Below are 15,732 nucleotides of genomic sequence, written 5' to 3' on the forward strand. Positions count from 1 at the left end.
AGTCCTGTGCAGGGCCAAGAGTTGGATTCGAGGATCCTTGTTGGTCCCTTCCAACTCAGTGTGTTCTATGATTCTATGAAGCTGTTATAAATAAGCTAGTGCTCTCAGAGTAATTTCAGCCCTACTTTTCTGTCTCGATCTTCAACAGGCTTAATTAACTTGAAAATTACTTCCATTTCCATTTGATTAAATTATATTGGAATTTATGCCATGAAACAGAAAAAAAGAGAAGCACACTTCACAGTGTTGATTATCTATCATGATATTGGCTCATTTTAGTATAATGTTACCTGGCAAAATTAAGGCTTTGCATTATTTCTACTTCAGTTTCTATTTGGATTTATTGTTATTCCAGAAGCTGTAATGCACTTTTTTCTCTTTTTTTTTTTTTTTTTTTTTTAATTTTTAAAAAAGGATATCAATGACCTAGAGTCAGAACAGTTCTAAAAGTTCACAGGTTGCTAATTTCAGCACCACTGCTTGGAGCGTAACATCATTTCTGTGCACAGGCACAGCACCAGCACTCTGCAGATCTTAGAGACTCGAGAGGCAGTGCAAGACTCTTCCTTTGCGCCATACTTGTGCCTGACATCTTGCACAGACACCTGGGAGAGCTAAAAGGAAAGAAGATTACTCGTTTTCCCTTAGGTTTTGTAGAGCACCCACTGGACTTCCTTCTTATAGGCAAAAGACAATATATCCCTTACTTACTTTCACACACCTGAACTGTGCTACAAACGACATCAAAATAAAGACAGAAAAGGAAGAATACTTGACTTGTGTCAACATTTTCCTTCTTTTTAGAAGAACATTGTCCAGTTTAATCCTCATGAAAGTGGAAAAAGTAACAGTAGTGGATTAAAGTCAGAGTTTAAGAAAATACATTTAAATATATCTTTTTACTTAAAAATTAATTTCTTTGTCATTCAAAGACCTAAGAGTTAAGTTATATTATATACACCTCAGGTACAAACTGAGAAAAGATCCAATAAATCAAGATATATAAAAAGCAAGAGACTTTTTTTTCCCCCAGAAAAATGTATTTATGTTTTATCTGATCATATAAAAAGCATTAAATTTTTTAAAAAAGTGTATATATTTTTTCAAGTGTTAATGGTTTCACCATTCATCATAACTACATTCCAAAGTCCTGTAACACCAGGGCACATTATCCTTATCTGTGTAGCACAGTGAGCATAATCTTTACACTGAGGTAACTCTCATCACTACTTCCCCAGAGCAGTTATCCTCTGATCCTTCCTGAGGTCTCATGCGGTTGAACAGATGCAACAACACATAGCCACACTGAAATCTTGGTGAGGTTAACTGTGTTGGATGAACTAAACTTCTGTTCCTAAATGCAGTCAGTGGTAACCACAATGTCCTTCCTGCTGAGGATTCTCCTCGATTGCTCTCCTCTATGTCCGTGGCTTTATCATAATTTAACACATCCCAGTGTAGATTCACAGCCCTCCAGCGCTTAAACACTCGATAAACAGATGCACCTTCGTGGACTATCAGTCCTGAAATTAAGGAAAAGAAAAAAAAAAAGAGTTTGTACAAAATGTCAGTTGATACTATTTTGAGAGTAAATAGAGAACTAACACATAGTAATGACTCTGGTAATTTCCAAAGGCTATTAAACTACTTGTAATATTAATAATTCACACAAACTGTACATATGCAATATAACTGGTTATTTATGTGTTTGGGAGGCAGGAACATAAAGAGGAAATAAAATTGTTCTGAATAAAGGCTCAACATAATCAATACTGGAATAACCTGAGCATGCTTAACTAAATAAATTATTTAGATTTAAGTAAACCAATGTAAAACTGGCAGATTTGGAAATTGACTGTTTATGCTACTGCTGCCCTTTTTCACGATAAGTACTATTTATTTACTGAAATTTATACTGATTTAAGTAGATATTTAAGTAGGTTAGACCTTCTGTAAGGAACAGGATGGTCTTAAATTTGCTTGAGTGTATTGCAGAATTCAGTACAGGTAAAGGGAAATTTAAATGTTTTCAGATTCTTATTTTGACTGAGGAGCACAGAAGATTTGTGAAAACCTGAAATAGCTGTAAGTATAAAGACTTTCCTGTCTTGCTTCAGTAGAACAAGGAAGTTAAATTTTATTATTAACTATGATGAGCATGGTAAGGATGATAGGCTTTCTTCTTTCTCTTCAATATTCAGTAGGAAAAAGTTGAGAATCATCTTTTTGTTGAGACCCAGGAAATCTTTTAAAAGGCTCTTCAAGGAAAATACAGATTTTCTGGAGTCCTCAACAGACCAATCCACTTATGAATTTCCATGTAGCTAATATTTATGCCTATTGTATGCATTCAAGCAATCTATTTAAAGAAGTGAAGCTCTTAATTTTTGTATGTATGTATATACTCATATTCTTTATGTGTAAGTACTTCAAATATGGATTTACTGGAAAGACACATAGGGTTCAGCCTTCTTACTAGTTTTTTCCTCAACCAGTCTGGTAACTTCCTCAACCAGCCTGGTAACTTATATGGTTCTGAGCAATTTCTCATGTTTTCTCTGGCTCCCTGCTTTGGGAGGAGAGCAATCTGCCTAGCCAAAACCATTTATAAACCTTTTGTCTATTGTGATTCTTGTCTAAAATCTTCCTATACGTGGCCACATCTATATGATTTGTGGGGTCACAGGCTATAGACCTTTATGCCAAGAGATTGTATATTACCTGTTTCTGCACAACAAAATTGTGATCTGAGTGCCTGAGGTCCTTTAGCTTGGTTAACCAACACCAGAAAGGAGTTGTTCAAAGAAAGATGACACAGGCAGAATGGATGATAACAATATTTACATGAACAGAAAACCTCAGATTCAAGTGCGATGATTTTCAGATAGCAATGCCTACTCTAATACATTTTTAAAGATCATTACACTAAAAGATGGAGAAACACAAAAATTTCTTTCAGAAATGCAGCATCTCTCTAAGGCTTTCAACTTGCCTAGAATTCATGGAAGCATCCATTGCAGAAAAAGTAACACAATATAAGCTTAATTAAAAGCAAACATTCTAAATCTATTTTGTAACAGCATAGCCTTTTAGTGGAATTTTTTCTTGATTGTAAGATTTCTAGCTTCATCTTCCCAGATATAGATAAAGCAACATGTCCTAAAAATTTAACATTTCAATAATAATTTATTAAAAACATAAATGCATCTTCAAGACTGGCTAGATTGTCTTAAAAAGAATAAATGTGTTTGATCATGTACAGAATCTACAAACCAAATAAACCATGGCTTTACCACTGTGACAAAGATACAACCTTTGTTTTTTCCTGTTGGATTTCCTATGAAACCATAAAGGAGATGAGAATAATCTTCCTCTACCTGTCAGTGTAACATAACATTATTTGGCCCAATTTCTCTCAAGATTATGATAAAGGAAAATTAAAAGAATCTATTTACTCCAATGTGAAGACACATGCTTGCGCTCCATTGGAATCCAAACAAGATACTCCAGAGTAGAGAGGGAAGCATCTGAAAAGGGATCATTGAGGTACGTGAAGTACATTGAAACAGTCAAAAGTACCCTCCCAAAGTTACAATAGCAAAAGTCATAGGACAGCTTTTTTCAGAGAGCTCTTTTTTACTGTTGGGTCTTTCAGGATTTATTGAAATTGTGTTTTCAAAGTTCTTCAGCTTTGGCAAGGAAAAGAAATTTTCCATACAAGGGAAGCTGTCAGTCACTTATACTTTAAAAGAGTTACTGAACAAAGGATCAACTATTGCAAGACTTCAAATAAAGTTGTCAGATTTGGCAACACTGAAGGAGAAAAGGAGCACTTTCATAATTCCTCTCATAAAAAGTTTTATTTCCCTTCTGATAGAACTACAGATTGAAAAAGACCTATGCTAGAAGAGGCAAAAGAACTGGGGGTGAGGCAGGGAAGAAAGCTCTCAGCAATAACAGTTCCAAGACCACAAACAAGAAGAAATCTGGATAAGGTTTAAATGCTGGAGATTTTCCAGGTCCAGAGAAGTTCTGATACTCAAAATATAAGTAGTTAGTCACTGAAGTGGAGCTGTAAGAAAATGGCAAGAGAATCTCCTTTCTTGTAAAAGTTCCACAGCAATGAATGAAGATAGGAGAGAGAAAACAAGGATAAATTCATGAAGAATACTGAGGTATTCCAAATATCATGATTTCAACATCACGAAGGACATATTGCACATTTCTGGGGAAAAAAATTTACTTCTTTGACTCAGATGATGCCAAGAAGAAGTGTCAGAATTCACTACTGCTAGCTGTTCTGATGTTCTGTCCAATTAATATCTACAAGGAACAGAATTTTAGGATGATGGACACTTCAAAATGCCCTCAGGTTCTAAGATGATTTTACCTTCAGGTTTTATCTCTAAGATGCATGGACTGTAGTGGGACGCAGACAACAGGATTATGGAGAATTTTCTTTCTAAGTACTGTGAGATTCACTCTATTCAAACGTTTTATTACCCTGAGTTACAAGATCACTTGAAATTTTTCATACTAAATGGCTTTACAAGTAGGCTACTTGTCTTACATCATTCATATTGGATGGTATTAGGTTACAACTTTATCTTATTTATCACACTAATCTTACTTAAAATCATTTAGGAATGGTCCTCCCAGAAACACTCACAAGATCTCCCCAGGGAATAAAGACCCTTTTCAGAAACAGACTTTATCTCTGGACAAAATGCCATGTCTTAACACTATCCAAGGGCCCACAGATATATTAAAAAAAAGCAATCAGTTGCTCAAAGCATTAAAGTGAAACATGTCCACTCTAAAAAGAGTAATATAACTCTTTATTAACTATTTAGAATTAGATCTAGTGTGGGAAGAAAAAGACTTTCTGAGTAAAGACACATAAAGTGCATCTAGATGTGTTCATTCTAAGGAACTTCAACCTGTTCCTTCAACATTTTTACAAGTAAGGAGCTACATAAATGTTGCTGGGCATCAGGTTCCTTGGTGGGAAATAAAGAGGCTTTCAGAGGGCTACTCACACCTTGCATTGGCTCCTGCCTTGCCATAGTCATGTTGCCAGTGTAATGTTACAACCTCTTTTCATGCTGTAAAGGAGCTGCACTGTTTTTCTGTGATTGAAACTTAGCTGTTATTATTTGTGAGATATTTTGTTCATACTAGAACCATTTATGACTAGTAGTTGTGACTATTTTCCAGTGAAAATATACAAATTATATGACTTTTCTGTTATGAGAAATAATTTCTAGGTCTACAAAGTAGAGTGACAAAGGCTTGATGTACTGTTCTTCAGTGCCTAGCTAAGAGATTTATAATATTCATTCCTTTCATATTAACCCATGAATTCACTCCCTTTGGTAATCCCTACATGGATGATCTGATCCTTGCACTATCACTGCAATAGCTCTGGGTTTCACAGGCAGTAGTTCTACTTGATTAGGGTGTTCAAGGTTTGCTGTGGGAAAACTATCACCAGCAGATTTCAAAGACAACAGCTTTAAACCCAGCTTACATGCAGAAAAGTACAAATTAATGACTTGCAGGGTTAAAACCAACACTGACAAGTAAAACCCATCCTCTTCATTGGGAAGAATTCTGGAAAAATTTAGAACAAGGAGAACAATGGATACCAATAAAATACATACACTGGAATGGATAGAACATATTATACTGGTGATCTGTAATATTTGGGATTTTTCTTTTGGTGCAAAGTAAAACAAAATTAGGAAGTAAAATAGAAGTTACGTGTAATTTGCTTAATAAGAAAGTGACTGGTCTGTTATGTATGATGTATAAGTCAATCACCGGGAAAATGAATCATTATGTGCAAGTTTTCAAAGACATTATGTAAATATGTCAGTACCTTTAGGCAAACTGCCTTAAAAAATTATAGCAAAACATTTCAAAAAGTGTTTCATACTTTCTCTGTGAAGATATTTACACTTCACAAATGACCAAAAATATTCATATTGTTTCTGTAAAGCTATAGGGAGGCATAACTGAAGGCAGGTAGAATAAATCTTGGTCACACCACCAAGCATTGTCTTGAAGTATGTGCTGCACAGGAAAACCTGTATGTCTGCATAGATTTTTCATTGAAATAAAGATAGATATCAGTGGGAGTATAGGCACTCACTCACTGTAAATCCTGTTGAAAAGTTGGAGAATGCAATGAGTGACTAAACACAAATGAGAGAAGAGGAGATACTGAGAACTGTGGCTGGTTATAAGCACAACAAGCTTTATGATATAAGAGATTACATATAACAATGGTAAAATCATAAGTTAATGCCTTTGGAAGTCATGAGCATAATGGAAAGCATTTGGTTTTTTTAAATCATTCATAAATAATAATTACATACATTTATTAGAGAACTTTATTTGAATGTTTTAATTTAAAACTATCAATCTAAACCCCTTCACTTTATGATGAAATAAGATAAAATTGAATAAAGCTGACTATATTAATAAATATTTTCAAGAATTACAAGAACTCCTGATTTTACAAGTTTACATCATGCAGATTACTTGAAATTATACACAGAATAAATGGGTCTGAATGAATCTGAATCATCAGAATTCCTCAGTTACCAAACCTCCTTTATACAGAAGGTATATTTTCTGCATTTTTAGATACAGTCTAGTAAACTGTTAAGTCATATCTGCACTGAAGTTCATAACTACAAAACAGTGTTGAAATACATTTAATTATAGCTGGTTTTACATTAAAGTTGTCATGTATTATTTATGATAGGATTATAAAATACATATTTATTTAATTAAAGGCCAGTCAGTTGACCTTTTGGGGGCAGACAAATGCGTGTTTGCTTTGCTCCTGCATGGTGCCAGTTAGGCCAGAAGCTCCATAGCCATGTGAGGTGCATGTTAATTCAGTAGCTTCCAGTTCAGTGATGGCTTGAGCCTGGCTGGCTTCAAAGGCAGCTACATAACTGCATGTACCAACCTACGAAAAGCTCACCTTCCAACAGTTTACTTATATAGATAAATACAGTAACATTTCTGATCCCCCACAGACATTCAGAATGTCTGAAGCACATTTCATCTTCACTTAGTGTTTTTTTAAACAAAAGCAAACCCTTCAATATTGAGTGTTAAGCTGGAAGAGGTGGTATTCAGAAATCAGCATGTAAGAGGATATGTAGCTGAGCCTTTTTATTAATTTAAAAGCTGAGCACTTGTCCAAAGTATAAGATTCTGCCTGCTTTTCTGTCAGAGAAGATTTGAGTTCACAGATGAAAGCCCGTGTTCCAAAATATTCCAGAGTGGGCTTCTCTAATAAAAATTACAAAATGAAACTGCTGATCTAGCTAAAATATAAATACTTTTACAGTAATTGGATGGTTTCAATAAAAGATGGTATGGCTTTACAGTTGGAGCAAAAGCCTTGATATTAGGAATCATTCTGTTTCTTTGTTCCTTACTGAGCAGAATTCAGCACTGTCCTGAATTCCTATATATGAGACTGGGATAACATTATCTCTCAGAAATCTCAAAGCAAACATCAGATGGCATTTGACTTCTGGATTTGCAATTCTAAGCATGGGATTTAATGTAAACTGATGTTGTTAATTATGTAGATTTAATTATGTAAATTATTTCATTATGTAATATTTAACATAAATTTTCTCTGCAGATAATCATAGTTATTCTAACAATCAATTCAAGGTTGTTAGCAAGCACTAAAGGGATTTCTATTTAAATATTTCTGGGTTCAGTACATTTTCAGAAAATTCAGAAGTGGTCAAAAGAGCTTTACAGTAAATTGCTTTTTCTTTTACAAGATTTCATCTAGAGTTAAGTGACTTGAGACTTTTTAACAGTAAAGCAAGTCACTATAGTTAGAGGTATGTGAGTGCTTCATAACTGTTTATGATGTACAAAGAACTCATGCCTGTCTTCTTTGTTCTCCTCTATTACTAGCACAGTGACCTATATAAGTCTGTGCAACTTAATTTTGGGTGTGCAGTTTGATGACATCCTTAAGGGCTTCTTCTGAGCTTCATGATGTTCCAGTCTAATGCAAAGTGGCATAAGTAGAAGACTTGACTGCATAATCTTACTAATTATTTTAATGTCTTTGTTATTTTCATCTATTTAACTTCCTGAACTTTGCTAGTCATCTATTTTTTCAAGAAATGTAACCTGATTCTGTTCTCACCACTAAGATTTTGGGAAGACACTTCGATGAACCTGAGAGTAAAACTTTGATTCTTTTCTCTTTGCAGTATTTGTAACACTGTAAAAAGCAGCAGTTGCCAAAGGTATCAGCTGAGAATAAATCTGCAAAGAACTGGAGCGATCGATTAGCATGACCAATTAAAAAAATAGATATAGTCACAGTCTTAAACCACAGTCTGTGCTGTTTAAAGATTTTGAGCTTACCTATGCATACTAGATCCATAAAACCATACATTCCATAGCAGATTTGAAAAAGGATGTCCTTTCTTTGCCATACTGCATAGGGGCTGAAGGCTGACCATAGAAGCCAAGTCACACTTGCTACTAAGAACAGAGATCCTAGGATTACAGCAACCATCTGCACTTTCTCAACCAGTGTTATAGTAATGCTTTGCCACTAAAAGAGAAACAAAGTAGTATGAGATAAAAATATTATTTTCTGTGACTGTACATTCAACTTCACTTTTTTTCCTGAAATCAGAAAATATTTTAATATTTATACATATCTTCATAGATATTTAGTAGTATCCTTGATACTGTCATTTTATATCTTTTTTTCCTACTTCACTTTCAGTTAAAGTGAAGATAAATAGTCACTTCCCCATCTCCTCCAGCGTCATTATCAATACCATCTAGCTGCAAACTTCGGAAGAGTTAATAGTCTTAATTTTGTTTTGAACACATAGGCAAAAAACCAGATTAGGTTTTAGGAATGAAACTCAGTCTTTCATCTTTGCAGGGTAAGGAACAAAATAAAAAAAATGTTGGGAAGACCTTTTCAAGTATGTTTTCTGTTAGTGTGACAAGTTTCCTTCTCATCCCACCTTCCAGAAGTGTGAAACCATTTTCCACTTTCCTGCTTCTCATCAAAGAAGTTCCAGACATACCAAGGGAGTTGTCTTTCTCTGCATAAACCAGTGTTAACAGTACAAAAAGACACCTGCAACCTAGTGTGGAAGCAACCTGAAGGCTCAGGAGAGCCCTAACTACAGATAGCACAAACATTTCTATTCAGTGAACCCCAGTTATGTCCACCTTTCCAGGGAAGGTTATATTTTCTATATGTGAGGTGACTGATTTATGGTGTGACAAGATTTAAATATAACAGAGTATGCTTATTGATTTCTGTCAGGGTAAGAATAGAAGTAAAATTCTGTTAAAACAGAGTCACAAAAGCAAAACATAGCACAAGGAAAGAATCATTCTACATTGCCCCTACCGTATATGGTCTTTCTTGGTCATAATTATCTAAATTACCTTGGCAGACTCTCCACTTCATTACTCATTACAGAGCTAGTGTGCAGACTTTGTGGACTGACATCTTTCGTGTTCCTAATTTTGGGTATACATGCTCTCTTCTACAGTTGCAGTAGGGAACAAGTGGATAAAGCTATTCCAGTAAGAGCTTTCTTACCTCTTTTCCCATCTACAATAATTTTTCCTTTTTCCTATTACTTTAAGAAAGCCTTCTCTTTTTTTACAGCAGTTGGGTACCCAGTACTGTATAATCATAGGATAATAGAATAATTCAGGTTGCAAGGGGCTATGGGAGGTCTCTAGTTCAACTTCCTGCTCAAAACATGATCAGTGATGAGATCAGACCAGGTCACTCAGGAGTTTATTCAGTAACACCTTGAAAACCTCCAGATATGGAGACTGTTCAGCCTCTCTGTGCAACCTGTTTCATTTCTTGACTGTACTCAGTTTGAAAAATGTTTTTCTTAAAACCCATTTTTTCTTATATCCAATCTGATCCTCTTTTGATCCTCTTACGCTCTCTTTCTCCTATCAGGTACCGTGAAGAGCCTTGGTAAGCAATGGGGTCCTCGGCCCCCTTCTTTCCTTCTCTTTCAGCTTTTTCCATAAACTTTTTTACTGTAGCCTAATTTGCACATAGGGTGCTACATACCTTCTCTTGTTGCAACCTCCTGAATGTAATAGTATAAAATGATAGATGTATAATAATTTGTAAATTGTCTATCTTGAAATACTAACCTTTTTATAATGAACTCGATTAAACTCATACTAGCTAATTCATGGAACTTTAGGATTTGGAATGGGGCTACTCATACTAAATACTACATTTTTATGGTAAAGCAACTACGGATATGCATTTCCTTTGTTAAAAGTTTTTTTATAAAGTCAAGGAGAGGTCATTAACAAGTGATATATGACAATGGTGTGAGCTTCCCATGACTCAGATATTACTTGTACAAAGGATTTAAAGTTCAGGACTGAAATTCACAGAAATCTCTTTAGAATCGATAGGGCTGTGTTCAACAAAATTAGTTTTCATTTCTCAGCTGAAGCTACATAGTGTGACTTGGCAGAAAGCTGTCAAAAACTCTACTGGTTATGTATCTCTGTCTTCGTTCTTTATCAGTGTGAAAAAGACCTGTAATAAATTTGTTCGGAATGCCTGAAATCAAAGTACATTTATATCAAGTAAAGCTTTAACTGTCACAAAATATTAAACTGTCAAATTCATGGAAGAAGCTGGAAATACATTTAAACGTCACTGAAATAAACAGCAGATCTTTCACAGTGCAATTTCAACATGCCAAAGTTGCTAAACTCACTTCAGCTTATTTTGATTTTCTTTTCTAAAACTTAGATTGCTCATAGTTCTTCTTCAAAGATAGCACTGAACAAAAGGAAAAGTAATCCAAACATCTGAGATAAGTAATGTAGCTTGCAGTCTATATATAAAACTCATCCCTTATTCTGGTGTTGTCTGACAACCAATATCTCTTTCTCAGAGACAATCATTCCTACCTGTTTTTCTGTCTCATGAGGGCTTTTTTTGGGTTTTCACAAATGTTTTCTTTCTAGAAAAGTTTGACCCTGAAAAACTCTAAGAACCATAGATAGTATCCTTACCTATTCCTAGCCTCTTCTAAAGAATATATTCTTATTTTGTTTTTTTTCTGATAATTACTGAGAAAATGCACAAGCTGTAGTTCCCAACTCCTCGGCCTTTAAAAATCAAAGAACAGTTAAAAAACCAAAAAAGAATCCCAACTGCCCAGGAAAAAAAAACAACCAAGAACCCCAAAATAGGGTTTGATATTTTCTTCTATTACCCATTTACTTTAGCCTTTGTGGTATTCACTGTCTTTCTTCTACAGAATGAACTGTCCTCCACCTCCCTCAGCATGAAGGTCAGCAATAACCAAGAAATTTAAATTTTTATTAAATTTTCATCTCTTTTAGTGTAATCTGCAAGTTAAACTAACTGATGACATTCCACAGTAGATGGAGGAGGAAGGCCTGTGTGTGTAAGACAGAAGACATTTAAGAGGCCTAGAAAGTTTTACATGAACCTGTTAACTTGCCTCCTAGTGCTAGGCAGTCTGCCAGAAGAATACAACACCCAAAGAGTGACAGGATGGGATGGACTGGTATTAAGCTCTAACATACGATCAGCTTGGGGACCTCATCTTCAGTGTATGCTGGTTCTTAGTGCTAATGGCAAGAAGATTGTGCATGTTCTTGATGGGTAACTTACCCCAACTGAAATTTCCCCCTCCTTGCCTCTCTCCAGTCAGTTTCCATTCAAAGAGTCTGAGATTGCCTCTGGGAAAATTAATGCCTTGGGTTTTTTTTTTCCCATAAATTTGATTGTGTTTGGGTACAAATTATAAAAAGTGAACAGATGTTACTGAGACAGGCCTATTTTTCACCTCATGAAGGGGGTATTCTGTAGTTATGACATTATTCACGTGTAAAAATTTGGAAGGTTCAGTCCTTTACTCAGACATGGACAGCATTACCCATTGGGCAATGAGTTAAACTGCACAAGACTGTGTTGTTCAGTTGCTTTGCATTTCATTTGCTTGTGAAGAGGAACTGGAGTTGTGGTCACACTGTTTTCTTCTACCTGAAGTCTTACTCACAGCCTAGCTAATATGTGTGACTATCCATGTTGACAGACACCCAGGAACTGAAACCTCTTTTTCTAAGAGTAAGATTCTTTTTATAGCATCAAAAGTCAGTTAAACTTTCTTTTCTCACAATCATTTATCTTATTGTATTCCCTGTTATGTTTTTATAATCACATCACCTTTTAATGCCAAATTAATGGCTTACAACAGAGGTTACAAAAATAATATAGTAAAAATAATTCAGGGATATTTAATACTGAGAAACTGTATTTAGAATATAATAGACTAAATTATTTAACATTGCAAATTGAATTATCTCATTTTGAATGTGCCATGATTTAAATCCATAATTTCCTTTAATGTTTTTCTCATTTTCTTCACATAGTTTGTCTCAAAAATCTTAATTGCTTATGATTATAAATTATATTATGACTTTCTAATTTGTTTTTGTTATTTGCTGATTATATGTCCCATAATCAGTAACAGTTATTTTAGCTAAGTATTTTGCCAAGTTAGAAAATATCTACGTGGGCTTTTAGTGTCAGCTTCTTTAAAGTATATGACCCTAAAAAATAAATATTATGGGAAAGATTACCATTTTTGCTTAAGAACTAGAAGCTGAAAGAAAACGTGAAATATTTTGTATCTAGATAACTACAATAACACTGTATGTTTTCAGACATAATCATTAAAAAACCCTCATTTAAATTTCTATGAAATAAGATCCCATTTCATATTCCTTTCCATCCTATCTGCAGTTATGATGTACCATGCCATCTCTGTTGCCCATGAAAATAATGAATTTTACTTTAGTATACAATGATAGTGAAAACTTCCTTTGAAAATGGTACTTTAAACAAAATATAATTAATGCTTCTGATTTTAATGTAATACTGTCTCACCCTTGAAAACTTTCTTGACTTTTACTTCTACTGGCACTTCATTATGTTTGGTTCTTATAATCTTTTATTTACCACTAGTCTTCCTTTCATAAATCATTTGGGAGTCCCATAAGCTAATGGTACATTAGAGTTCGAATGCTGGCCCCAGAAACATTGCTTCTCTTTCCTTCTAAGAGCTCTGTCAAACAGAAATACTACATAATTTCTTATTTTTGAGGTTGAGACTTTCCAACGTTGAAGGAAACATATTGCTTTCAGGGACTAATTTTTAAAGAATAAAGTTAGTACAGTTATATGCATGTCTCTACTATGACAAAGATGGATAAAATATTCAAAGGTCTGTCACCTTTGAGATAAATCAATATTAACTTGGCTTTTTTTAAATAATGCCTTGTAAAAGCCCATGATTATTGTAAAATACGCAGCAGAAAAGTGATCTAAAAAGTACTGAGACTGTGCTGGTACTTAGAACACACTGCATGAAAAGTGGCTGCAAAGAACCTACAGGTTTTCCTACATCCTTAATAAAGAACATATGAAATTTCCTTATGGCTTCCCAAAATGCATACCAGCCTCAACTGTACCAATTTATAATCCACCAAAATTTCTTAGGCCAAAATGCTGTAATGGGGTTACCCCACCCTCTTCCCTCAGAAACACGGGTTATCCTGGACACTGCTGACTGAAACCTCGCATTTCCCTCAGTCATTCTGGAACACCTATTTTACATAAAATTGAATAGAAATACCTGGCAGAGACCTATTATAACATAACATGATTAACCTGAAGCCATACCAATTATGTGGCTTCAAGAACCTTTTGCCAGATTGCTCTAATTGCTAGAATAAACTCCAACAAGAGAAAGTTCTTCCCTACTGTCATTCATTACACATTGTAGGATCTGTAATCTGTGTACATATGAATAAAACACAGAAGCCAAAGGCCACAATGATTTAGGTCCAACAAACCATTTTTTTGATTTGCCTGTTCCTTACTTTATCTTGTTAGTGGTCTATGCAATTAGGTAATTCAGGTTTCTAACATATTTTTCAGTAAGCACATGTTGACTACATGATTCAATATGCAGTGATATTGTTAACTTATTGACCAGCCTGGACAAGGAAATGCATATTTTCGACTATGCACACACACAAACATTTGAAATGTCATTTTCTGCTCTAGGTTTATATTTTTATGTCTTTTTCTTAAAAGAATCAATACCACAAAAATTGCAGCTCACCATTAATGCCTGCCTAATTTGATACATTATTAACACATAGAGTGCTCGTAGTCATAATGTCCATTATCTTTCCTTGTGTCAGAGAGCTCATCAATACAGACAGTTTGGGCTGTATGTAATTTCTCAGTCTACTTGGAAGACTGCACCAGAATTTTACTAGGGACGTTCTGAAAGCGTAACATTTGCTGTGGAGATCCTGTCCACCTGTGCACCACATAGGCAGTTCAGTTGAAAGTTCCTCGAAGTGTTTGCTTACTGCATGTACACAACTGAGCTGAACATCTACACCTACAGTGGATTCATCTTGGATTTCTGACTGCCTAGAAGCCTGGACATCCAAGTCAATGTACAAAATCTTTATATTATATTACATTCACCTTTCAAAATCTTACTACTTATTATGTAGAACAGTTTAACGTCTTATCTTACGATTTTTTAAATGTGTTAGAATCACGGTCTCAGACCACAGGCAGAGCTGTGATAACAACTGCATAAGTCTTACATTATCCTTTCTCTGGGAAATTATCAGTAGTTATCTTTTGCTGCTGGTCAAAAGTAAAAGGAATGAGGCAAGGCTGCAGGACTGTGTGACCAGCTGAGGCAGCTGCCGAGGCACAGCTCTGGTTGGAACACTTTGACACCCTAGTGGGTGGGATAGATAGACCAACTGAAGTGCATTTACACCAACACACCCGGCATGGGCAACAAACAGGAGGAGCTGGAAGCCATTGGGCAGCAGGAAAGCTATGACGTAGTTGCTATCATGGAAATATGGTGGTCTGGTTTGCACAACTGGGGTGCTGTAATGGATGGTGTAAACTTTTCAGGAGGGGTAGGCAAAGAAGGACAGTCAGCGGGATAATCCTGTACGTTAGGAGTGCTGTGATTGTCTAGAGCTTAGTGATGGTGCCAATAAAATTGAGTGTTTATGAGTAAGAATCAGGGAGAAGGCTAACAAGGCAGTTATCCTGTTGAGAGTTTGTTACAGGCCACCCAACCAAGATGAAGATACAGATGAAATCCTATAAGAAGCCAGGAGAAGTCTCATGCTTGCTAGCCCTTATTCTCACATGGGACTTCAGCAAGCAAGAACAGATGTCTGCTGACACACAGCACACCAGAGAGGAAACAGTCTAGGAGGTTTGCTTGGAAGATAACTTCCTGACACAGCTGGTGAGTGAGACAAATAGGGGAGGTGCTCCACTGAACCTGCTCTTTGCTAACAGAGGAGAACTGGTGGGTGATGTGATGGCTGGAGGCCATCTTGGGCATAGTGACCATGAAATGATAACTTTTGATTCTTGGAGAATCCAGGGTTGGGGTCAGCAGAACTGCTACCTTGGAGTTTTGGAGGTCAGACTGTGGCCTGTTTAGGAGACAGGCTGGGAGATTCCCTTGGGAGACAGTCCTGAAGGGCAGAGAATTCATCAAGAAGGAAATACACAGAATACTTAAACATCATGGTGTGTTGCAAAAGTGTATCTATGAG

General features: G+C 35.6%; 1 protein-coding gene across 1 annotated transcript in view; it reads right to left on the bottom strand.

Moving 5' to 3' along the window:
* Nucleotides 1–415: 415 nt before the first annotated feature.
* MARCHF11 (membrane associated ring-CH-type finger 11) overlaps nucleotides 416–15,732 on the bottom strand; it is a 29,361-nt gene continuing 14,044 nt past the window's right edge. Inside the window, exons 3-4 of the mRNA XM_050319667.1 lie at nucleotides 8,422–8,614; nucleotides 416–1,523 (exon numbers count right to left, since the gene is read on the bottom strand). Coding sequence (XP_050175624.1) covers nucleotides 1,204–1,523; nucleotides 8,422–8,614 — 513 coding nt within the window. The 3' untranslated portion in view covers nucleotides 416–1,203. The remainder of the gene's footprint in view (nucleotides 1,524–8,421; nucleotides 8,615–15,732) is intronic.

The sequence above is a fragment of the Myiozetetes cayanensis genome, unplaced genomic scaffold (genome assembly GCF_022539395.1).
Source record: "Myiozetetes cayanensis isolate MyiCay16 unplaced genomic scaffold, myiCay2020 scf1, whole genome shotgun sequence".
Classification (NCBI taxonomy): domain Eukaryota; kingdom Metazoa; phylum Chordata; class Aves; order Passeriformes; family Tyrannidae; genus Myiozetetes; species Myiozetetes cayanensis.